The sequence below is a fragment of the Leptonychotes weddellii genome, chromosome 7 (genome assembly GCF_054177405.1).
Source record: "Leptonychotes weddellii isolate Sample4059 chromosome 7, ASM5417740v2, whole genome shotgun sequence".
Classification (NCBI taxonomy): Eukaryota; Metazoa; Chordata; class Mammalia; order Carnivora; family Phocidae; genus Leptonychotes; species Leptonychotes weddellii.
Genome location: NC_138375.1, coordinates 84780959 through 84805647, shown reverse-complemented (window position 1 = coordinate 84805647; position 24689 = coordinate 84780959). Strand labels below are relative to the sequence as shown.

Below are 24689 nucleotides of genomic sequence, written 5' to 3'. Positions count from 1 at the left end.
TAAATGATTAAGATGGGCCCACCTATCATCTCCTTTGTCCTACAGTAACATGGACTCTGGAGTGAGAAAGATGAAAGTTTCAACAGGTTGTAAATTAGTCCTTTTACTCCAAGAAGCCTTTTGTGCCATGGAAACAAACCCGTCTCTTAAATTTTGTTTATTTGGTTAACTAGACTCTCAACTACACTCTGAGCAGACAAGGACATTTAGAAAAAGAACCTTGGAATGCATTCAGCCATCATAGCCCAGTCAATGTCTCCATGGATGGAATTCCCTGCATTCTTTTCTGGGCCAAAGGAATAACAGTAAAATTTAAGAATCAGACCTGGCTGGACCTTACAGATGAAGCTTTTGGCCAGACGGCAGCAGTGGACATTAGCAACTCAAATTGCAGTGAAGAAAGTGCCATGTAAGTTGATTGCTTTGCTGGAGGCCCTTAGGGCGATTGTAGTCTGTTAACTGGGCCGTCAAGTTTTCTGACGATTCAGAAAATGGTACAGGTAGGATCGTTTGTAGTGAACTTGAAACACATCTCTTATGAAATGTTTAATGTCTAAAATAAAAGAAAAAAAAAATTTCCCCCAGCAGTTCTCTTGTTACATACCTTGAGGAAAATCAGAGTTGTAAAAGTGAAGGTTTTCCAAATTCATTCTGAAAAATGAACAGGATTCCAGGCTTGGTATCAACTTCAAATGTGAGGTATCATACTACTTTTGTCCTGGCAGGAGGAAATCATGTATCATGGAGCAGAGTCATACATCTTCTAGTGGGTGAAAAAAGAGAAGGCTGACTCTAGCCAGGGCAGATTTCTGATTCGAGGGAGTGTTCTGAAGTTGTGGGACGTTGCCAGTTTGCATATGTGCAAGGGTAGCTTTGAATGGCCATATTTCAGAGAATTCTTTAGGACATTTGTTCAAAATGATTTAATAATTCCTTTTGATTTGAGATAAGCAGATTAAACAAATATCCCTTTTGAAGAGGAAATCAATTTCCCGTACCTTTCTCTGCTTTCTAGTCATCCAAGCGAAAAGTTTTTGCTTGTATTTGTTTTGGTGGAGGAGGAATAAGTCTGGCATATCCCACTTGCTTTCTATAAATCTCCTTGCTTTCAAAATTTGCTGGTATAATGAAAGCTTTTGGAAGATTGTCTGCATTTGTCCGGGCCTGGTTTAGATGGACAGAATGCTTTGTGTACTCTGTGCGTGTGTGTGCACGTGTGTGTGGGCGGGGGGGGGGGTGTGGGTATTCATTTTATATATTTGGGCTGGAAATACTTTTTTACTCCTGAACTTTACTTTTCATTTAAAAATTATTGATGATGGGTAAAAGTGGATTTTATTAATATTACAAGTTTTAGTGAGTATCTTGCTATTCAGAATGATTATCTCTTATTAGGGAATTAAGGAATTGTAAGTATAAGCATCCAGAGTCCTCCCAGATTTGTTTATTCTGTGGCAGCACAGACTACCAAAGAGACTCCAGCACTGCTGAGAGCTTGGGACTTTTTTCTTCTGCTCTAATTAATTCCCTACAGGGCTCTTTATTTGTGGCCAGCTGCCTGGAGAGAGGCTGATTGCCTGGGGATCATCTTGCCTGTCTGTGGCTGACTGGCACACCTTGATTCCATTTATTCTTACCCCTGGGTATTTGTGGGGAAGATCAGCGCACCATACTTTTTTGCTGGGCTTTAGAAATCTTAATGATCACGGGGAACCCAGAGACAGAAAGAATGAAAACTTGGCTTCTTGTCCCAGTTCTGTCAGTGCAGTGCGCGTTGTGACTTTACAAATAGGAGCCGCCATAGGATCATCATCTAGGAATGGAGATGATGATATCTATTAATTGTAACAGGCCTGAAGCCTTGCCTTGGACCAGGCACAGTGCGAGGACTTGACAGGCACAATATCTGCTATTCCTCAGAGTAGTGTTGAGTCACAGACTGTTACCATCCAAAATCAAGCCTCCTAGAGGTTAAGAAACTTGATAAGATCACACAGCTTATTTGGTAATAGAGCTGGGGCCTAAAATGTCTTTAACAATGACATTTTACCTTCTCTTTCTTGGCCCTGTCTCATAGCACTGTGAAAATCAAACTGTGAAATGTATGCACGAGAACTTTGAGAACTCTTCAAGTGCTACTCGAAGTAGTAGTATTATCTTCCTAACATACTAACGATAACTAGCGTAAAATAGTGCCTATGCCTGGTTACCTGGTGGAGAGACCTAGGGAAGCTTTGGTTTTCACAATGCACAAAGGAATGATTTGGTGGGACCTGGTTTTCTTCTTGGTCACCACCTACATACTCTATTAGGATGAGTCTTGAGTGAGCAGCATCTACCTCCTGGAGTCCTGTTCAGGCGAGTGTGCGGACATCCTGGACAGCCCACCCATGGGGATGAATGGAAGGCTTCCCAGTAAATGAGGCATGCAGGGACCAGATACTGAGACCATCCCTCATTCCTGTGAATCATGCACATTAGTGAGATGCCTTTGCTGTGCTGGCAAGGAAATCTTAGGTTCTCAAGAACCAGAGAGGGAGTTGCTGAAAGAAGAAATCCAAGTAAAGACATAACCATGTAAGGTCAAAAGCACAGATTAAAAAAAGGTGACCTTGTTTTAGTGCTTGGAAACAAAATGTTCAGGGAAAGGCAAGTTGTTGGCAGACAGATTTGCTACGGAAATCTTTTAAAATAGTGAATATAGAGCATAATCCGAGCATCTGGGGGTATTTTGAACTTAGGCAACTACAGTCTGAAGAATTCAGAGTCTCTTTTAAACATGGGAGGTTAGGGCGCTTGGAAGAGTAAAAGCAGCTCTTTTTTGAGTGACTTGCTAGATTGTATTTCTCCTTCGTGTTCCCAGGTTATGGTGCAGTGCCTGGCTCTTAGAAGAGTCTCACTGAATCGTTGTTGAATTTGCTTTGTTGAAATCAGGCATGTTCCTTACTCTGCAGCAGAGCATGTTAACAGCTCTCACTGAAACCAGGACTGCTGGAGAAAGCTCTTGGAGTGTCAGAAGCTTAGAGGCCATTGACCTGCTCCATCAGGAAAAGGGGACAGCAGTTAGGTGGACTCAGTATGGCCTTGCTTTGAGGTTTAGTTCATCAGCTACAGAGTCATTTTATGGATAGCTAAGCTATTCTGATTCCTTGGAAGAAGTAGAGAAATTTCTGTTAAAACAAGTGACCAAACTTGTAAAATACTATTCAAGAAATAAATTTTATTTTTTTAAAGTATTTTAAGTGCTTTGTAATAGGCTATCAGAATAGTCTTAGAGAAAGGCCCTTTTGGAGACCTGCTTTACTGAATAAATTAGCTTATAAAGTGTTCATAAATGAATGCTTCTAAGGTGTCTAAGCTTAACAATGTTAGGGAAAAAAGATAATTCTCTTAGTAACTTTATGTGGTTTATTTTGTAAATACCCTTCCCCTTTCCCCATAAATAGTATGACAATAAATTTCAGCTCAATCACTGACATTTCTGTTTCTTGATAAGTAGGACTAAATAAATGAGATTACATTTGTGTGATTTTTTTTCAAGCTTGTAATTGGACGTTTTATGGCTATCCACTTTTGCTTTTTTGGTTTTATAATGTATGTGGAGGTGTTATAACTTCTAGACATTATAATGTCACATAGCTGCATCATCCTTTCTGTATTTAAATTTTTCACATTTTCTCATTTCAGTTATTTAGCTTTTTCTCGTTCTTATTTTTCAGGCTTATTGAAATGTAAATAAAATACACTAAACTGCACATATTTAAAGTACACAGTTTGATCAGTTTTGACATATTTGTGCACCCACAAAACCATTACTACAATCAAAACAGCAAACATTTTCATCACCCTCCAAAGTTTCCTTGTGCCCCTTTGTAATCTTTCCCTCCTGCCACTCCGAGCCCTCCAGGTAACCACTGACCTGCTCTCTATAGTTATAGGTGAGTTTGCATTTTCTAGAATTATCTATAAATATAATCATATAGGGGCACCTGGGTGGCTCAGTTGGTTAAATGTCTGACTCTTAGTTTCGGCTCAGGTCATGATCTTGCAGTTGGGGAACTAAGCCCTGCTTGTGCTCAGTGCAGAGTCTGCTTCAGATTCTTTCTCCTTCTCCCTCTGCCCCTCCCTGCTCATACACACTCTCTCTAAAACGTATAAATAAAATCTTTAATAAATAAGTAAATATAGTCATAGGGTGTATACTCTTTTTTAGTCTGGCTTCTTTCACTTAGCTTGATGATTTTGATATTCTTTGACATTGTTACATGTTTCAAAGTGATGTTTCTTTTTAACTGCTGAGTAGTAAGTACTCCATTATATGGATGTACCACAACTTATTTATCCATCCACCTCTTGATGAAAATTTGGTTTTGCTCCAGTTTTTAAATAGCTTTCCAAGGAAAGTTGCTTTAAACATTCATGTACAAGGCTTCGTAGGAGTGTATATTTTCATTTTTCTTAAATACCTAGGAGTAGAATGGCTAGATCATATGGTATGTGCATGTTTAGCTTTTTAAGAAACCACCAAATTGTTTTTTAAAGTCATTGTACCATTTACCTTTCCACCAGCATTGTATGAGGAGGTTCCAGTTGCTTTACATCCTTACTGACACTTGGTATGGTCAATGACTGTAAAGAAAATATTTTTGTTTCTGCATAGTTAGCAATTTCTGAACAAATTTGACTGGGACTTGGGTTAAAAAATAAGCCTTGGGGTTAGTAAGAGATTTACCACCTTAGACCAATGTATTTACCTGTCAAGAAGTAATGAAAATCCAAATCAAAACCTCAATGAGGTATCACCGCACACCAGTCAGAATGGCTAAAATTAACAAGTCAGGAAATGACAGATGTTGGTGGGGATGCAGAGAAAGGGGAGCCCTCCTACATTGTTGGTGGGAATGCAAGCTGGTGCAGCCACTCTGGAAAACAGTATGGAGGTTCCTCAAAAAGTTGAAAATAGAGCTACCATATGATCCAGCAATTGCACTACTGGGTATTTACCCCAAAGATACAAATGTAGGGATCCAAAGGGGTACATGCACCCCGATGTTTATAGCAGCAATGTCCACAATAGCCAAACTGTAGAAAGAGCCAAGATGTCCATCTACAGATGAATAGATAAAGATACAATGGAATATTATGCAGCCATCAAAAGGAATGAAATTTTTCCATTTGCAACGACGTGGTTGGAACTGGAGGGTATTATGCTGAGCGAAATAAGTCAATCAGAGAAAGACATGTATCATATGACCTCACTGATATGAGGAATTCTTAATCTCAGGAAACAAACTGAGGGTTGCTGGAGTGGTGGGGGGTGGGAGGGATGGGTGCCTGGGTGATAGACAGTGGAGAGGGTATGTGCTGTGGTGAGCGCTGTGAATTGTGTAAGACTGTTGAATCACAGACCTGTACCTCTGAAACAAATAATACAGTATATGTTAAAAAAAAAAGAAGAAGATAGCAGGAGGGGAAGAATGAAGGGGGGGATTCAGAGGGGGAGACGAACCATGAGAGACCATGGACTCTGAGAAACAAACTGAGGGTTCTAGAGGGGAGAGGGGTGGGGGGATGGGTTAGCCTGGTGATGGGTATTAAGGAGAGCACGTTCTGCATGGAGCACTGGGTGTTATATGCAAACAATGAATCATGGAACACTACATCAAAAACTAATGATGTAATATATGGTGATTAACATAATAATAAAAAAGATGTATATGCATGATATCGATGTTTTCTGAAACAATATACAAGGCAATGTAAACTTGAAAATACATCTGAAAAACATAGCCTATAATTTGAAAAAAAAAAAAGAAGTAATGAACCTCAGGGCCATGGAAATATTCCAGTGCTTGGAAACCCACAGAGGCTACTTGTCTTCCTCTTAGAGACAATTATTTACGTTCATCTTTATGGTGAGCTATTTATTCCCATCCAGAGGCTGATAAAACTCATCAGCTTACATTGTGAGGTAGGTACCTGGTACTCTTCTCTTTTCACGTGCCAAGGAAAATTTTTGACACTAAGGAAGCAAATGTTTCCCTCTCTCGGGGTTAAGGGGGACCTCTGTCTCTCTTTTATATAAACTCCCAGATTCACAATTTTGGTGTTCCTCACCTGTATTACAAATCCCAGTATGTACAGGATGATATCTGGCTCTCATCCTGTTGCCCAGGCAGAAGAATTGGGTTAAAAGGGGAACCAGTGTGGTTATTGCTATGAATTAGTAACACTCTGTCTCACATCCAGGAAATCTCATGTTAACTTTCAGAAAAATGTGAATAAATATAGATATTAAGAGCTTAAGAGTAAGTTCTTTTTTGAGAGCAAAAGTGCGGGGGGAAGGACAGAGGGAGAGGGAGAATCCCAAGCAGGCTCCGTTCCCATTGTGGAGCCTGACACGAGGCTTGATCTCACGATCCTGAGATCGCCACCTGAGTGGAAACCAAGAGTTGGGTGCTCAACCAACTCAGCCACCCAGGCGCCCAAAGAGTAGGTTCTTAAAAAAAGTTTTAATTATTTCGATTACTGTACCATGATGCTTTTATCTTATTGTGGTTTTATTTTATATTTTACTGATAACTAATGATGCTGAGCATTTTTTTCATGTATTTATTAACTATATGTACATCTTCCTTTGTGGAGTGCTTGTCTTTTCACCATTTTTAAGTTAAGTTGTCTTCCTCTTATTAAGTTGTTAGTTTTATTTATTATATTCTGGATACTAGTTCTTTGTGTATATGTATTGTGAATATTTTCTCTTGTTCTGTGGCTTGCCTTTTTTGTTTTCTTAACACTGTCTTTTTTTTTTTTTTTCAGATTTTATTTATTTATTTGACAGAGAGAGAGGCAGTGAGAGAGGGAACACAAGCAGGGGGAGTGGGAAAGGGAGAAGCAGGCTTCCTGCAGAGCAGGGAGCCCGATGCGGGGCTCGATTCCACGACCATGGGATCATGACCTGAGCCGAAGGCAGACACTTAACAACTGAGCCACCCAGGCGCTCCTTAACACTGTCTTTTGAAGAGTAAAAATTTTGAATTTAATAAACTCCAGTATATCAATTTTTTCTTTATATTTCATACTTCTATATATTTTTAGTTTATTTTTTTAATTAACATATAATGTATCATTGGTTTCAGAGGTAGAGGTCAGTGATTCATCAGTCTTATATAACACCCAGTGCTCATTACATTACATGCCCTCTTTAATGTCCATCACCGTTACCCCATCCCTCCACCTCCGTCCCCTCCAGCAACCCTCAGTTTGTTTCCTATGATTAAGAGTCTCTTAGGGTTCTATATTTTTTCAAGAAACCATTGGCTAGTCCAAGATTGCAAAATTGCTATATGTTTATTCTATAAGTTTTATTGTTTTAGTTTTTCCATTTTGAGGTAATTTTTTAGTATAGTGTGAAGTAAAGGTTATTTCTATTTTGATGGACTGTGTTGCTTCTGTTTTCTTAGTTTGTCTCTGAAGTTTGGTGATGCTGAAATTCCCAAAGGTCTTGATATAAGGTAGGTATGGATATTACTTTGGAGTGTTACAGGTTCAGCACTTCATATTGGCTCCATATAATTTACTCACTCAACATGTAGTATCAAGGACCCACTATGTGCCAAGCACTGTGACATGTGAAATGCCACATATAACTAACTATGCAAAGTTAGCAATATTATGGTGGGATCCTATAGTAATGATTTCTTTAGTTTCTACCAAAGCATCTGTATAGATTTTCCTTCTTCAGTTAGGACTTAGAAATTACATGAACCTGAAAATGTGATACTCTTTTCCTGTGAGCAAAAAATATATGTAAAGCTCCAAAGCTGAAGCTCTGGTTTGAAGTTATTTTCTATATCGTGCCTTTCAGTGAATCACACTTATCACTTTATAATAACAAAAAAACTCTCTGTTAGCTGAATTTCCCAGTAGATAACCCAGGCCTACATTTTGCTGTGTTAATGTGTGGAAGAATGCATCTGCCAACAGTGGTTTATTCAAGTAGTTAGGAACTGCTCCAGGAGTGGGGACAATGTCAAAGCATTATATTTTTTTTCTTATGAAAATAAAATGTTTCTGTTCCTATAAGACCAACCTTTTAGAGGGGATAAACAGCTGTGTCTTTAACATTACTTGAAAAAACCAGTAGGATATGCTAGGACAGTCTTTCCTAAGCTGTGTTCTATGGAACACTTCTGCTATGTAAAAATATTTATAAGATTCCCCAGGAAAGGGGTTCTGTGGTCAAATGTGTTTGAGAAAGACTGCACACCGTGTCCTCCTCTTGGAGATTCACAGTATAAATTTGTATATTAAAGTGACTGTGAAGACATGCTTTTAAGGAAGATTGTAGCACTTGGTGACTTTGATTAACCTCTTTTCCTATGTTTACTTTAGAAAGCTCTTTCCTCAGAATATTTGACTACATATCATGGAACCACTAGTGTTTCACTGGTCATAATTTAGAAAATACATGTCATCATCTTTTAGATAAACTTTATAAGGAAAATAGAATCCCACAAGGTGAACAAGCGTACAAACACGAATATACATATCTGTTTGATAGGAGTAGTTTTTATTCAAATAGCACTTTTTTTCCCCAAAAGGAAAATAGCTTTATGATTATTATTTTTTTCTTTCGACAAAGGAATGCGGCAGACACTGTCAGTACCCCATCTATGTCACTTTGGGCTTTTTCCATTTGAGAGCACTATACCAGCTCAACTTTGAACTGTCCGCCTTTCTTTGCCTAAAAGCTTCCTTTAGCCAAAGGGGTCCACTGCCTTCCATCCCTACACAAGCAACTCTCAACCAATGACTGAAAGAAGTGTATAAATACCCCAGCTCCCTCACCCTCAGCCTCAGGTCAGATAACAAGCATGTGAACTACCCTCATTCCCAGTGGACCCCATGAGCATCAAACTGCACTTGCCCACAGTGGAAACTTGCTTAATAATGTGTCCTTTTGGGGTGTCTTCCATGCTTCTGTCATTTTTCTTTTCTCCATTTGACATATTTTGAATTCCCAAATAAATTTGGGACTACCTCCCCAAATACTTCTTCTCTTCACATCATTGTCTCAGGGTCTGCTTCTCCAGGAGTCCAATACATGACAAGAAAACAAACAAAATCAGGAAATATTTATCTATAAAAAGAACTTGAAAATCATTCATAATTTAATCACCATTTGTAATCATTATTAACATTTGATCTCTGTCCTTCCAGAATTTTTTTTCTACGCAGTCACACGTTTGTTTGTTTGTTTTTTAAAGATTTTATTTATTTGACAGAGAGAGACACAGTGAGAGAGGGAACACAAGCAGGGGGAGTGGGAGAGGGAGAAGCAGGCGTTCCGCAGAGCAGGGAGCCCGACGCGGGGCTCGATCCCAGGACCCTGGGATCATGACCTGAGCTGAAGGCAGACGCTTAACGACTGAGCCACCCAGGCGCCCCCGTTTGTTTGTTTTTTAATGAAAAAATGATCATGGCATATTATAACTTTTTTTTTCTCAAAGATTTTATTTATTTATTTGACAGAGAGAGACACAGCGAGAGAGGGAACACAAGCAGGGGGAGCTGGAGGGGGAGAAGCAGGCTTCCCTCAGAGCAGGGAGCCCGATGTGGGGCTCGATCCCAGGACCCTGGGATCATGACCTGAGCCGAAGGCAGACGCTTAACGACTGAGCCACCCAGGCTCCCCTATTATAACTTTTTTATTGCTGGAGAATATTCCATTCTAAAATGGCTAAGAATAAAGGCTGTAGTCTCAAATTGGATTTGGAGCCCAGCTTCAATACTTAATCTCTGACTAAACTTGCACAAGCCATTTATTTAACCTCTCTGTGTCTTGATTCCTCGCCTGTGAAATGAGGATAATAGTATCTTTCTCATGTTAAATAAAATACACATAAAGAACATAGAAGGGTGCTTGACACAGCAAAAGCTCTCTTTGGGTTATTTTTGACCATTATTTATTTAGCTAATTCTATATTAGCTTAGCATTTAGTTTTTTTCAAAAACTTTTTTGCAATAATAAAATCAAGTTTTGATTTAAAAAATGAAATTAAAACAAGCTTTTTCTGTTTTTCTTTTTGAAGGAATTTGTACTGTCCACTTTTGGGGTCTGCCCTGTCCTTTGCTTTCGTTCGAACCTCTCAGGAGACTCTGGTTCAGCACTAGAAGGAAACTCTCTCAGAGCCAGTTCTGCTACCTGACAAAAGAGGGCGCAGTTGCACTGCTCGTACATGACTTCCTGTGTCAGCAAATATCCAAGTGCTTTAGGAGTAATGCTGTTTGTAATCATTTTCAGATTCACCCTTACCAATTACAACAAGCTGTACCTCCAGAGCTGGTTTAGTCTGCAGCGAGTCGAGATTATTTTCAATAATTCAATCCAAGCAACTTTTGATGCAACTGGCATCTACGCTCCGTCAAGTTATTCCTACCACTGCCAGCGTGTCAGCAGCCTGCAGCGGTATGATGCCCTCTTGTTGCCCAGCTACACGGATGACATGTCAAGCCTGTGGGAGGTCACTTTTGTTGATTTCCAGGTAATGAACTAAAACATATGCTCAGTGCACCTGTGTATTTGGTGCCAAAGAAACTCAGTGTTTGGAAACACCGGAAATATAGATGTTTCGGGAAAAGAGAGGAATGGTTACCTTTAAAATAATATTGGTATTTTTTTTCTTTATCTTCTAAGTCATGAAATGGAATAGGATAGAATATTTCCTCTCCCTGTGCACTACCCACACCCTACGCACCGCCCCCCCGCCCCCCGACTTGCTTTTACAGTCACATTTCTGCAGTCACTAATAATTATCAATGAGGAATGCCAGCAATCTAAGCTTGAGTGAAGCTGTGGCATGAAGCCCAGTGACTGACAGTTCCTGGAGTGAGAGGCCCTTCTGGGGAGAGGAACTGTTGGGAAATTATTTTATTTCCTTCAGGGAGTGGAGCAGTGATTCTATCAGGACAGATAAGAAGTACATCTGTAGCATGAGTGACAGCTTTGGCAGTTAGCACAGGAATGGAACTGTCAGCTACGGAGTCAAAAATACCCCAGAGATCCTCTTGAAAGTATTTGGGGAAAGGCATGGGGGCATTAGATGTTTCTTTTCACCACCAGAATCTCAGGCAGAAAGACATCTGTCAACTTCCTCTCTCCTGTTTACCTGTAAAGAAAGCTTCACTCGTTCTTCCAACTCATTGAAATAGACACGATTTTGCATGTCCCTCTTATGGGCACTTTCCAATCTTTTCCAAATGTAAATGGATTTACTTCTTCTTCCCCCCAGCTTGGAGAGGTGTGCAGTTTGGGGTAGGGAAGGAGCTTGCACTTTGGAGTTTGAAAGAAAGACTTGGTTTCAAATTGCTTGTCAGCTACCTGGGCAAACTACTTCACCCTCTTGATTTCTGGCCTTTCTTTTATGAATGTAAAGAAGTCATGGCCTTATTATGTGGCAACAGCGAGGACTGTGTCAGGCGTGGATTAACAGTAACTACTACTTATGAGTCCCCCGCCCAGTGTGTCAGCACTGTTGCGGTTATTTTACATACTTTGTCTTCAAAACTTATAATGTTGCAAGATTGCTGTTGTTATCCCCGTTTTAAAAATGCAATGACTGAAGTTCTGATGATTACATAATTTTTCAAAGTGATATAACTCGTAAATGGTAGAAGCAGAATTTGAATTCTGCACTGACTTCAGAGGCACTTTATAATATATATATAATGTATATGTATTTATCAATATTTAAGAAGTACATATTATATATATTTCTCTCACTTGCACTTTAAAAAGAGAAGCAGGCACAAAGTAATAACGAAAACAAGGAATAATTCACACGTAATCTTGCCTAATGAGAACAGAGGAATTGACCGATTTATACCTCTTCCTTGTTTTAGAAATGATTTAGGGTGACTTAGAGAAACACTGTAAGAAAACTGACTTTGAAAAATGCACAAACCACACCCATTAGGATGGTTATTATAAGAAAACAAGCAAACCCAAAACAGAAAATAACAGATGTTGGCAAGGATGTGGAGAAATTAGAACCCTTGTACACTGGTTGTGGGAATTTAAAATGGTGTAGCCTCTGTGGAAAATGGTATGGTGGTAGGTCCTCAAAAAATTAAACATAGAATTACCATGTGATTCTGGGAATTGGAATTGGAAGCAGGGACTTGAACAGATACCTGTATACCCAGGTTCATAGCAGCATTATTGACAATAACCAAAAGATGAAAACAACCCAAATGCTCATCAGTGGATGAATGAAAAAGGCTAGTGTATACATGCGATGGAATATTACTCAGCCTTGAAAAGGGAGGAAATTCAGATACAGGCAATGGCATGAATGAACTTTGATACTATGCTAAGTGAAATGAAGAAAAGGACAACTATTTGTATGAATTCACTCATATGAAGTATCTACAGTAGTCCGATTTGGAGAAGAGGGGGGACAGGAGGAATTAGTGTTTAATGGAGTTACAGTTTGCAAGATGAAAAGTTCTGGAGATGGATGATGGTGATGGTTGCACGATAATGTGAATGTACTTAATGCCACTGAACTGTACACCTAAAAATGGTTAAGATTGTAAATTTCATGTTATATATATTTTATGATAAAAAATATAAAACAAAAAAATGGGCAAAGACATGTGGCTTAAGAAAAACAAAGGAAGAACAGATCAATTAGAGCCACTAGCGAGGCTGGTACACAAAACCATAAGACCGTCTGTCTGGTCTGGCTGGAAGCGGCACAGTGATTTCGCCCTGAAGCTTGGGAGCATCCAGGATAAGAAAGAATCGCTCAGTTACATGTTCTTGGGGTTCAGAAGACTATTGGAAGTGTGCTTGTGGGGAGCACATCCATCGCTGGTATAGTGCAGCATGTGCTAACGTCTGTGACAACAGCCTTACGGTGAACACAGCAGTGGATGTCATGGTGCGCCTCGTTAAAACACCGTTGATGTAAGCACATGGTGGAATGCAAGCTCAGTCCACGCAAGAGGTGGTGGTGATAGTGATTCAGGTATGTATACAGAAGGCTGCATTCCACATAGGTGGCTTTGCCCATCTGATTTATTTTAAGAATAAAGTGTAGCGTGATGCCCCAAGCGTGGCAAAGTGAGATGCCCTTGGTTTGCCATCTGGATACCGGTAAAGTGTAGCAGCATCACAAAGAGTATGTTTATTCAGCTCCAGTTAATTTAATTTTTGCTTCTTAGGAAGCAAAAAGCATTCTTAGGATGCAGGCTCAGTGTTGCTGGCTCTTCAATTTTTCAATGGAAGCTAGAAGTCTGGATTTTAAATAGGAAACTCTCAGGATGTTCAGAACTCTGGGCCTAACAAAACTCACCTGTGGGCTAGATACAGTGTGTTTATAACCAGTAGTCCAGAAAATGGATGGACAAGATATCCTTCAGGTATTCTCCACAGATACTGTTCTCAAGCAAGTCTTAAGAATTAAATAACAGTCAATGTGAGGACATTGTCTTTGGCTGGAGTTGTGGCATCAAATGAGGCCATCTTTTGTCATTTTATCAAGAGCTTGACTCTTCAGGCACTAGTTTGAAGAGAAGACCACTTTGCCTCTTCATGGAGGAGTGGGCCAAGGATCCAAGAAGCCAGGCCAAGAGTCTCCTTTCGGAGCTGTTTTGGATCAGTCTAGTGCACAGACAATTGGGTGGGCAAGGCATCTAAAGTCTATGGCTACAGGCATTTTAGCGTTAAAAAATGGCAAAGCACCCACTTAAGTCATAAAAATGAGTTCTCACTTAAAGCACTCATGGATAATTCAGTTTTCTGATGTACCCCTTTGAAACTAACTAGGTGACTGAGGTGATATTGTTTAGGATTCTGTTCTAAAAGCCAACTAAGTGTGGGAGCCGCCTTCTACAAATGATTGCTCTTATTTAGAGTAGTTACTCTGGGTCAGTCTTGATTTAAAATTGTTTCATTGTCCCCATAAGCACATTCACATTTGTTAGATCATGTGTTCAAATTAATCAGTAAGTACGGGCCCCAGTGTCTTAAATTTGGTTAACCAGGAGTCCAGAACCCTCAGCCCAACTAGAGGTAGACCTTAGGAGAGAAAGAGTATGTCACTTCAGCTCTTTGTCCTGACAGATCCAAGGCTTCACCATCAAGGCAAGGCAGTTTGCCAAGCCCCGAGACTGTGCCTCCTCCTTCTCACCAGCCATTCTGATTGGCCTGGCCATGTCCCTGATCCTGCTGCTGGTGTTGGCCTACGCTCTGCACATGCTCATCTACCTGCGGTATCTGGAGCGGCACTATGATTTCATCACCTCTCCGGCCCACTTCCCCCAGTTGAAAGCTCGAGATGCAGCAGAAGAGAAGGAGCTGCTGAGGAGCCAGGGAGTCGAGTGCTATGAACTGAGAAGCCAACAGATCTGCAAAATTTATGTGTAATAGCGCAGGCCCCTCTTCCTCACAAAGTCCACAGTGGGCTCTGAAAGGAGTTATTTCTGTCTGTCCTCTTTGACTTGTGATATAAAATGTTCACCTCATGGCTTGATTAAAAAAAATACATGCAAAAAATACATTTTGGAGCATCCGCTGGCCTACGTAGAGAGATTTGAGGCAATGAAAAAGTCCCAGGAACCCCACAGAGATAAATACGATTGTTGCCCTAAAACTACTTGGAAGTTAGGAAGACAGAAAAAACCATTGATGCCATTAAGAGAGGGGAAAACATACTTGGTCCTCGTTGCTTGTGCCAGTTCAGATGTGATAATATAGAAATAGTAATTCCAAGGTTATCTGGAAGTTCAGAATTTAAAGTATTTGTAAGTTTGCATTTTTAGAAATTTTATCCCAGTTTTGTTTTAAAAAAAGTAGTCTTCTCTTTTCCAGAGCTGTTTAGGGAAGACTCTTGTCAGTATGGTAGAACACTTTATCCAAGGGCTTTCTTGTCATTTACTTTGCTGTTCAGAGGCCCCCCAGTTCAGTTTGTGAAAGAGGGTAACAGTCTTGTAGTTTCTTACCTTTTCCATCTGGTTGTGGTGCCAAGGCTTGTTTCATTGGTCTGATTAGACATCCATTAACTCTCCTAGGTGCTACTTGAAATAAGCGACTGAGCTAAGAACAGTGTGCTTGCTATGCAAACACAGCTTCACAGCAAATCTCCTAAACCCCCTTCCAGTGAGATTGGGTCCCTTAAACTCTTCTTTAATAGAAATTCTGCAGCCACCACTGCTCTTCTTACATATGGATTTCTGCATAGTCTTTCCCAGTTCTTGACAGATACTGAAGATTGGCTTCCCCTGAATTTTCACCAGAGCTTCTCTAATATGCCTTGTGTGTTAAAGAGAGCTTATGTGTAAAAAGTACATTGTATTTCCCTAAGTAGGTTTCCACACATGAACTAGGGTTCCGTACATGACCTGCACAAAACTTAGAAAGCAGATGGGAACAATGTGGGGTAGAGGATCATGCATAGAGAAATTGAATCTCTTGGGCAGCTGTGGTAATAAGTTTACAGTCTAGTACCATCTTTGATGCCAAGTGTGAATGACAATGATTTGGGTTTCTGATAAAATAGTCTTACGTTGGACATTTCTTTTGGCTGCATTACTCTTGGCTGTGAATATAGGTTTGGTTCCAGCCCTCTCAGAATTCTGTAACCTCTTAATACTCTATAGTGAAATTTTTGTTGTTTTTTTTAATACCTGGAGTGGATTCTGTATTCTGTAACTAAGAATCTTGATTCATGTACCTATTTGTACCAAAGATGGTTATAGGGAACACACCCTGAAGAATATGGGAATCTAGTATTGATTTTTTGGCCCTGTTTAGCCTAAAACCAAGGAGGACTCTTAGCATTAGAGAATGGGAAACAGATAGTTCACATCATTCCATAATGGAATTTTCATTGTGGTTGTTTTGAGTATCCATTGGTGGTATCAATGGTAGTTGTGGTAGGCTATAGGTACTTGAAGGATAAACATGACTTACGGTCCAACTGGGACACTTCTGAAAGTGAAAACGTCATTAACAATTCCAAGATAACAGACATAAGCAGAATGGTGCCAAACTGGGATATGTAGTCACCCTAGATATGGTAAGACCATACAGGTATGGTGATTGCCCTACAGGGTGAGACCCTGTAAGGTGAGGTAAACTGGCTCTTTCTAACTGTGCTGGAGGGCTTACAGAAAGAAAATAATAGCTTAAGATTTAAAATTCACAGCTCAAGTCATGGTAAAAAACAAAACAAAACAAAACAAAACAAAAACCAAAACCCAGGGAGTTTCTATGACTGATCTACAGCTCTTATCAAGGGGCTGACATAGTTGCAAATCAGACACACAGGTCTGATCCTGTAAATTGGTAAAATGTGTTGTAGGTGGAATTCACAGCCTTGCCAGATCTCTTAATGAATATGAGGGCACTGATTTTTACAAAAGAGAAGAAACTTGAAATAAGAATGGTAACTTGGGGATAATTAGACAACTTTAAGGATATTGAACCCATAAACTCCACTAAGTTTTTCTTGCTAGCAGAAGCAACCCTGTCAGGTGAAGCTATTCTGACTTCACCAAAGATAGTTACCTTGCCAGGGGGTGCCGATTTTCCTCAATGTCTCTAGACAATTGGAATCACACTCTAGCATATCCCAGGGAACCAATTGCAAAGTCAAATATGGGAGAATAAAAATTGGAAGGTTTTGCTAATTTATGCAACAAAAGATGGAGGAATATGTGGGAGAATGGATGCTGGAGGTGCTAGCTCAGAGAGGGAAGTGTATAATTTTAGATTGGGCTGAATTTTTTTAATAGGTTCTCTTACCAGATTTTGGGTTAAATATTCTGGTTTGAGCAGCTGGCAGTATTTCTAACCATTTACTCAGTTGATTAAGTTGTGGCCTCAAGAGTGACATGCCCTAAATGAAATAGACCAGAAATTCATTGGTATAATATAGAGGAAGAAAATAAATTTAACAACTTAGAGAATTGAGATATAGGAATGGATTTATTATGCATGTCCTGCTCTCCATCCCCAAAACTATTTTCCTCTGTGAAGGCCCCAGAGGACACTTATTGTCATAGCACTGAGCTGAAAAATACATTGGGAACATAGCATCAGCATTTTTGAAAAGTGCTCTAGTTGCTGTCCTCTGTAGGCTATGGATGAAGGCAGGAGATGCTATCATTGATTCCTTAATCTCAGTGGGAATGCCGGGATCCTGGAGATAGCATCACAGTGTTAAGGGGCTGTAGGGCAGGAATGTTAATCAGATTAGATCATGTTTGTTAATGGTAAAGTAATCTATGACAGATGTATCAGGGCAGTCCACTAAAGAACTCGCATTTATCTGAATAATTGTAATCTTAATAAAATCTAGTCCTTGTATAAAAAGACCTTGTTTGAACCATCATGGTGGATTCCCAGAGCTGAGTCTGTTGATAACTCAACAAGAGAGCTCTTGACTGAAGAGGAGACCTCCTAAAAAAGGGTCTTTGGTCTTCATATTTAATGTTGAGCATTATCATGAATGATTTTATGCTTATCCATTAGGTATCTTTCTTTTTTGTATCACTTCTGGTATGTTCTGATCTTCAGGTAAAGAACTTAATCCTAGTCCCATGGATACCTTTATTATTAACCCAACAGGTATGTGATTATAGCCCTATAATTGTTAGTGCTTCAGGAGCATAGCCTAAGAGATGTCTGTCTTCCTGGGAGGTCTGGAACAATATGGCAATGAAAGTGATATTTGATATGAATAGAAGTTGACTGGGCAGGTAATATGGAGAAGGACAGATATGGCAGAAGGAAACACATATGGAAAGACTGGACTTTACCATGTGAGGAGAACTATGAATACATGTCTATGGGCAGTCACATATAATGTATTTAAAGGAGTGAAAGATTAACCTGGAAATAATTGAGGGAACAGGTCATTGTACTCAACTAAAGACTTAGAATCTTGACTTGAGGTAATGGAGACATTCCTGAGGAGATTTTGGAGGATTTTAAGAAAGGGGATTGCATAGCAGATAAGTGTGAGTAGAATAGGGACAGATACTCCATTTAGGAGATTATTGGAATAGTTCAGATGAAAAATAATAGGACATAAACTTAGAGAGTGGGGTGAGAGGAAAGAGCAAGAAGAGGTATTGAGGAGTTTGGTTCAATAAATTTTGGGAACCAATTGGCAAGTCACAAATGTCTGTTAGGTATCTTATTTGGGGTGCTGGGTGGATGGTGATACCAATTTCTGAAATCAGGAATAGGAGAGGGTAGGAGTTTGAGATGGGAGATGCCTATAGGCAGATCCTATAATGGAGATCCAAGTAGACAGTTTGGTTTATGGATCTGGGGCAGAATAAAGAGATCTGGACTAGAAATTTGGAAATGTTACAGATGCTGTCAGTGTCCTACCCATATTTCTTTGCCCTTACTGCATCCTGACCCATCTCTCTGTTGCCAGTTACTGCCCTCTAAGGCTGCTCTCCTTGTGTTCATGGCAAGCTGAAGATTTAATGCCTCCCAGGAGCAGCCTTCATGCAGCAACTCTCAGGAGTTGTGAATAAATACCCCAACTCATTTGTCCCTTGACTAGAATATTTCTAGAGTGTGTTGTACATCATTTCCTGGAGCTCCCCAGCAGGACTTAGCTCTTTTGCCCATTGTGGTATCTTGCTTGATAAAGTTCACTTTATTAACTCCCTTCTCTTTCTTGTCTTCCTTGCTCCCCTAATGATGTTTCCTAATGATGTTCGCATTACCTCCAAAATAAACTACTTGTGTTTAAATCCCAGTCTCAGGATCTGCTTCTCAGGAAATGAAAACTAAGACAAGCAGTAATGGGCATGGAGGCAAAGTTGACTAGTTGACTGCATTTGAAAAATAGCTAAAATAAGCTTTTACAAAAACATAGAATTATTAGAATATAATGCCCAGGAACCCTTCCAGGGCCCTGGAAGAGAGCTACATAAGTGAATGTGTGTGTGTGTGTGTGTGTGTGTGTGTGTGTGTGTGTTTACAGAGCTTTGATCTTATACACAATGGTGGACACAGGTTAAATAGTTTCTGTGAGCTTGTCATCTTCATCTTTGATGCTAAAACTTGAAGTTTAGCATAGCAGGCAATTGGGAAGGGAAAATGGATGTAAGGTATTGGAGAGCAAGGACAAGCTAGAATCCAAAAAGAGCTGGGACTGTAAGAATGAACTGGAGCCTGTGTCAGTGTTCACTGCCTCCACCTTTGTTACTGTAGTGCCCTTTGTTTAAAATGGCCCAGAGCTGAATGAATGGCTCAGGGATTGAAGATGTTGAAGAAAGATCCAGGAGAAGGTGGAGCATCTGCCAGCCTGGGTGCTGCCCTCTGCCAACAAGGTGAGCCAGCAGATAAATGATAATTTGCTTGAGCTACAAATGTACCTTGACCCCACCATGTGAAGGTTAAAAAACGATACGGCTGCTTCTTCACTTCCACCTTCTAAATCTCATGCAAATAGGTCTCTCTAATATGGCTTATCTTAACCAGAAGCATACAGGGAAATTAATTCTGGGAAACATAGTTCAACTTACCTGTATTTTCCTTCCAGGCAAAATGAACAGCCAGCTACATTGCTCAAAGTCCTGTCCACGGGGAGGATTGCCCTTTACCACTGTCCATCAAGGCCAACCCGGCATGGGGCTGTAGTGTGATAGCTGCCCAATTTCAGGTTGTGCCTTGCATACATTAAGTAGAACCATCTGTAAACCAAGCCCGAGTTTTTTCTTCCTTAGGAACTGCTCACAAAGGACTGCCCATTAGGCCGTAGGTATAGGTTGAAGGAGAGAAGGCAGTTAGTTAGGAGTGGGAGGCATGGACATCTAGGCTACTTCCTCATGCAATTGACTTGTGCCTCCAAGACTTGCTTGAGCCTGCTTTCCATATAGAACTTTTATTTGAGCCTGGAGTGCTGCTACTGTGCATGCCTAACTTTGTGGGCTTGGTGAGTCAGACAGTACTTCATGATGGGCACCCCAGGTCACATGGTAACTTGGTAGCCCATGATCAGATGTTCTATCTCTACTAAGGTCAAGTAGAAAGTCAAAAAACCAAAAGCTTGTTTCTGAAAAGGAGAGTAGTTACCTTCATAGGATGGCATGGCTCTGTTGCAAAATTCTAAGGGTCCTTATTGTGACTCACTAATAGGGCCCTGCTGCAGGCTCCATACAACATCCGTCTCCACCACTGACACTTTAAGCTGACTCTTTATGCACAACCTCACAACATTGCAGCTTTTGCAATATCCTTCCCCTAGAACTAAATATAATCCCTAAACTCTTGATGTGTGAATGTTTGATATGGACCCTGTGGTAAGAAGAATAATGCTTCTCACCCAGGGTTGTCCAAATCCTAACTCCTACACCCGTGGATATGTTAGCTTTCATAGCAAGAGGCTTTGCAGATGTGATTAAGTTAAGGGTTTGGGGATGGGGAGATTATCCTGTTTTACCCAGGTGGACTCAATGTAAACATAAAAGTTTTATTTTTTTTTAAAGATTATTTATTAGAGAGAGAGTGCAAGTGAGGGGAGGGCCAGAGGGAGAGGGAGAAGGAGAGGACTCACTGCTGAGTGCAGAGCCCTACGTGGAGCTCAATCCCATGATCCTGAGATCACGACCCGAGCTAAAATCAAGAGTCAGATGCTTAATTGGCTGAGCTACCCAGGTGCCCCCATAAAAATTCTTTTAAGAGAAAAAGGGAGAGAGGAGAGAGAGAGAAGGAGATGGATGTGACAACAGAAGTAGAGGTTGGAGTAATACAAGGAAGGAGCCATGAACCAAGAATGTAGGTGGCCTCTAGTAGTTGGAAAATGCAAGGAAACAAATTCTCCCTTAGAGCCTCCAGAAGAAATGCAACTCTGCTGAAACCTTGATTTTAGGACTGTTGACCTCCAGAACTATAAGATAACAAACTTGGATTGTTCAAAGCCACTGAGTTGGTGGCAGTATGTCACAATGGCAATAGGAAACTCTGATGTGAAACTGGACCCAAGAGGACATGAAGTGTCTGGGCAGAGTCCTCTCCCTCCCCGTGCATTCCTCCTCCCCTCCCCAGTTTCCATCATTCGCCACAAGACTGGCTCCCAGCAAACTTACAAAGGATGCAAGTGGGTCCTCATTGCAAGACTTTCCTTCTACCCCTTCTTCTGTGCCCTGTGACCTTATGTAAACCCCTGGCTACTTGAGGGCCCTACTAAGTGGCCCCTCTGTCCCATCAATTTTTTTCAGCAAGCTTCCTTTTTTTTTTTTATTTTTTGCTTAGGATTTGAACTCTAGTGGAAAAATGATAAGCTGTTAATGAAGCAGTGACTTACATTTTCAGATATATTTGAAATACATTTATATTTTCATAGAGTTTTTTTGCAGACTGTCTTACCCACATAAAAAATTACTGGTAGAAATTTCAGTATTGTGGCAGCTAATCCTAGAAATTTTGGAGCCTCTCAAATTACATCGGGTAAATGCCAGTCTATGTGCAGGGCATTTTCTGACTCCTTATTGCTTATCCCTGATGTCCATCAATGAATGTTTCCTCTTGTTGGGTTTGGCAAATCATAAAATCTTCAAAGGTTTACGCCGTTCAAATACAAACTTGTATTAGGGATATGATTTAGAATCCAGCACCCGCTGAAATAACTAAGTTCTCTTGTCTAATTGTTTTACTCTGAAGGTCTGTAGATGTGACAGTGACACATTTTCTGCTGCTCCTTCCTCTATATCAGAGCAGTGTTGCTGGTCTCCTCAGGACTGGAGAGCCGAGGTAAGTAGTTTGTGTTAGTGGCTCTGTTAGGACTGTGAGTCCATGCAGGAATGGGAGAGGTACTTACGGAAGATGCACTTCCATCTTTCTAGCCAAGGGATTTTAGTTAAAATAGCACACAGAAGAGATACTTTTTTTGTACTTCGATTTATTTACTCCAGTTTTATTAGATATAATTGACACATAACATTTCATGAGTTTATTTTTTTTAAGATTTTATTTGTCAGAGAGAGAGAGAAAAAAAAACACAAGCAGGGAGAGCAGCAGGCAGAGGGAGAAGCAGACTCCCTGCTGAGCAGGGAGCCCAATGCGGGACTCGATCTCAGGACCCTGGGGTCATGACCTGAGCTGAAGGAAGATGCTTAACTGACTGAGCCACCCAGGCACCCCATCATTTCATGAGTTTAAAGTATACAATGTGTTGATTTGATACTCTTTCATACTACAAAATGATTACCACCATAGTATTAGCTGACACCTCCATCATGTCACATAATTACCATTTTTTGTGTGGTGAGAACAAATAAAATGCAATCACTTAGGAACTTTCAAGTATATAACACAGTATTATTAGCTGTGTTAATAATTAATAATAATAATTATTAATAAATATGTACATTAGATCCCCAGAGCTTATGCATCTTATAACTAGAAGTTTATAGTTAAAAGAGATACTTTTAAATTGCCAGGGTCAAAATGCACCATCTCATACCTTGACAGTATTTGCAATGCTGTTCTTTGGATGAAGTCTTCTCTTAGACTATTAAAACCAGCTATGTCTGTTTTCCCAGCTTCTAGCCTCCAGTCTTGCAGCCTTCACAGTCCACAGGTCTGCTTTGTGAATCTATGCTCTGGATTTGGTCCTCTGTGTCCTATGCCTCTGTATATGACAGAAGGAAGCTAGTAGGGAAATGGAAAATAGCTCTTCTCCTCTGGTCTTAGAGCAGAGATGGACTAAGCTGCTGCTCCACATCTCTTTTGTTAATAGACCCCACCCTGGGGCTGGGGAGGCTACCTGTGGTAAGACTGTTTGCGGAGTGGCCACTAGTATTCCCCTCTCTCTATCTCTATCCCTTGTGATTATCACTTCCCTTAAAGAGTGAAGTGTATTTCCCCAGCATTTGAATCTGGCCTGGCCTGATGATTTGCCTTACCAAAAGAATGCAGCAGAAGTGATGCGGGGCCGATTCTGAGCTTAAGCATCCACTTGTTCTTCTGGAATCCTCTTCAGCTGCCAAGTAAACAATTACAGGGCAGAGCCTGCTAGAGGATGAGAGACCACCTAGAAGAGAGATGAGCCATCTGAGCTGAGGCCATGCTAGACTAACAAGGCCCCAGCTGAGCCAGCAGCTGACCTTGGATGTCTAAGTGAGCCCAGCTGAGACCTGAAGAACTGCCAAGCTGAAGTCAGCCTAATTGCCCACCTGCAGAATTTTGAGCTAAAAATGGTTGCTTCAGTCACTGGGTCTTGGAGTGGTTTGTTATGCAGCCAAAGCTTACTTAGTTGTCATCAAGGTTAGAAGCATTTTCAAGTTAGGAGTTATATCCACATCTGAATTATCATACTTGCTACATAAAAGGTGAGAAAGCAGAGGATGAAGCATATATGGAAGAGAAGAGATATAAAAGAAGGAATATATAGTTAGGCTGCTATTACTCTCAGCCCATTTTGGTTATAATCCAATTTCTTCTCCCACTAAATAGATCACTTACAATTCAGCAGGAATCTTCTGTTTTCAAGACTCAGAAACTCCCCACACTGCCTTAAGTAAAAGAAAATTAGTCTCAAGGGTATCTCATGGATTCCTAAGAGTCTGGATCCCAAGACCTAGCTAGATCTTCTAGAGTGATTAAACCTGGAACTGGCATATGATGTGAAATCAAGGGAACTTTCTCTGCTTGGTTGTCTTTGATCTCTTTCTCTTTGGTGTGGGATCTCGTATCACTTCTGCCTGTTTGCTTCACTTTTTCTCTTCTCAGTTCTCCACTTGCCCCTAGCTTTAGCATGCCTATTCCAAAATAGCAGCCTCGGCTTCAAGTCTTCATGACCTTCTAGCTCACTTTCCATAAATTCAAATTCCCAGTCAGAGAAAATCCAGTTGGTCTTTTGTGGTCCAGTTAGGTATGCTTGAATGGTAATTGGCAGGGCCAATAAAAATACCCTTTTGTTGACATTGGGCAGGCATCTTTTGTAAGAAACAGGATTCGATTGCTCTTCTTAACATCTACTGTTGGCAGGAGTCACCACTCTGAGTTTCTGGAATTCCTTTTCTACAAGTCACCAGTAGATTTTTATCTTTGCCTTCCAGTGGAGGATCCCATTCTGCATCCTTCCATTGAGGAATATGAATGAGAATGATCAGCAGTTTCCTTTCCTGATCAGGCTAGGGCAGGGACTAGAACACCTTTCTTAGCCCAGTGCCCTGCCTCATATGCATTCATGGTGCTCCTGGTGTCCCAAGATTTAATAGTTTCAGCCTCTCCTTCATATAAAGCTAGCTTCCAATGCTATAATGTTCCATCCAGCATCTGGGTCTATCCTTTTTTTTTTTTAATTAAATTCTGTTTTTGTTTTGTTTTGTTTTATAACAGTCAAAATCTAAAAGGCTGCTGGTTGAGACACTCTCTAGTGGCAATTTATAGTTATATGGATTTTATGGACTCAATATTTTTTTGAAAACAAATCTGAGTATTGACATATGGTTACCAGGTCTATATTTTGCCACATAAGTTCATTACAAGCTCCCATATTCAATTCAATCATCATCATTTAATGTGGGATTGAAACCTAGGAAATTGCCATTTTTGCAGGTCAAAAACAGTTAAATATTGGCAATTTCCTGTGGTTCAGTATATATATTAAAGCATATTTTAACTTGAGAACTATAGAAAGGATATAATC

General features: G+C 40.3%; 1 protein-coding gene across 7 annotated transcripts in view; it reads left to right on the top strand.

Annotated features, from left to right (window-relative positions):
* The window catches only part of LOC102743079 (V-type proton ATPase subunit S1-like protein), a 44486-nt gene extending 25703 nt beyond the window's left edge, over positions 1 to 18783 (top strand). For all 7 annotated transcript variants that reach the window (XM_081826622.1, XM_081826621.1, XM_081826625.1 and 4 more), the window contains 4 exons: positions 174 to 409; positions 7464 to 7514; positions 10307 to 10547; positions 14132 to 18783. In XM_081826622.1, coding sequence (XP_081682748.1) covers positions 174 to 409; positions 7464 to 7514; positions 10307 to 10547; positions 14132 to 14434 — 831 coding nt within the window. In that variant the 3' untranslated portion in view covers positions 14435 to 18783. The remainder of the gene's footprint in view (positions 1 to 173; positions 410 to 7463; positions 7515 to 10306; positions 10548 to 14131) is intronic.
* Positions 18784 to 24689: the final 5906 nt, after the last annotated feature.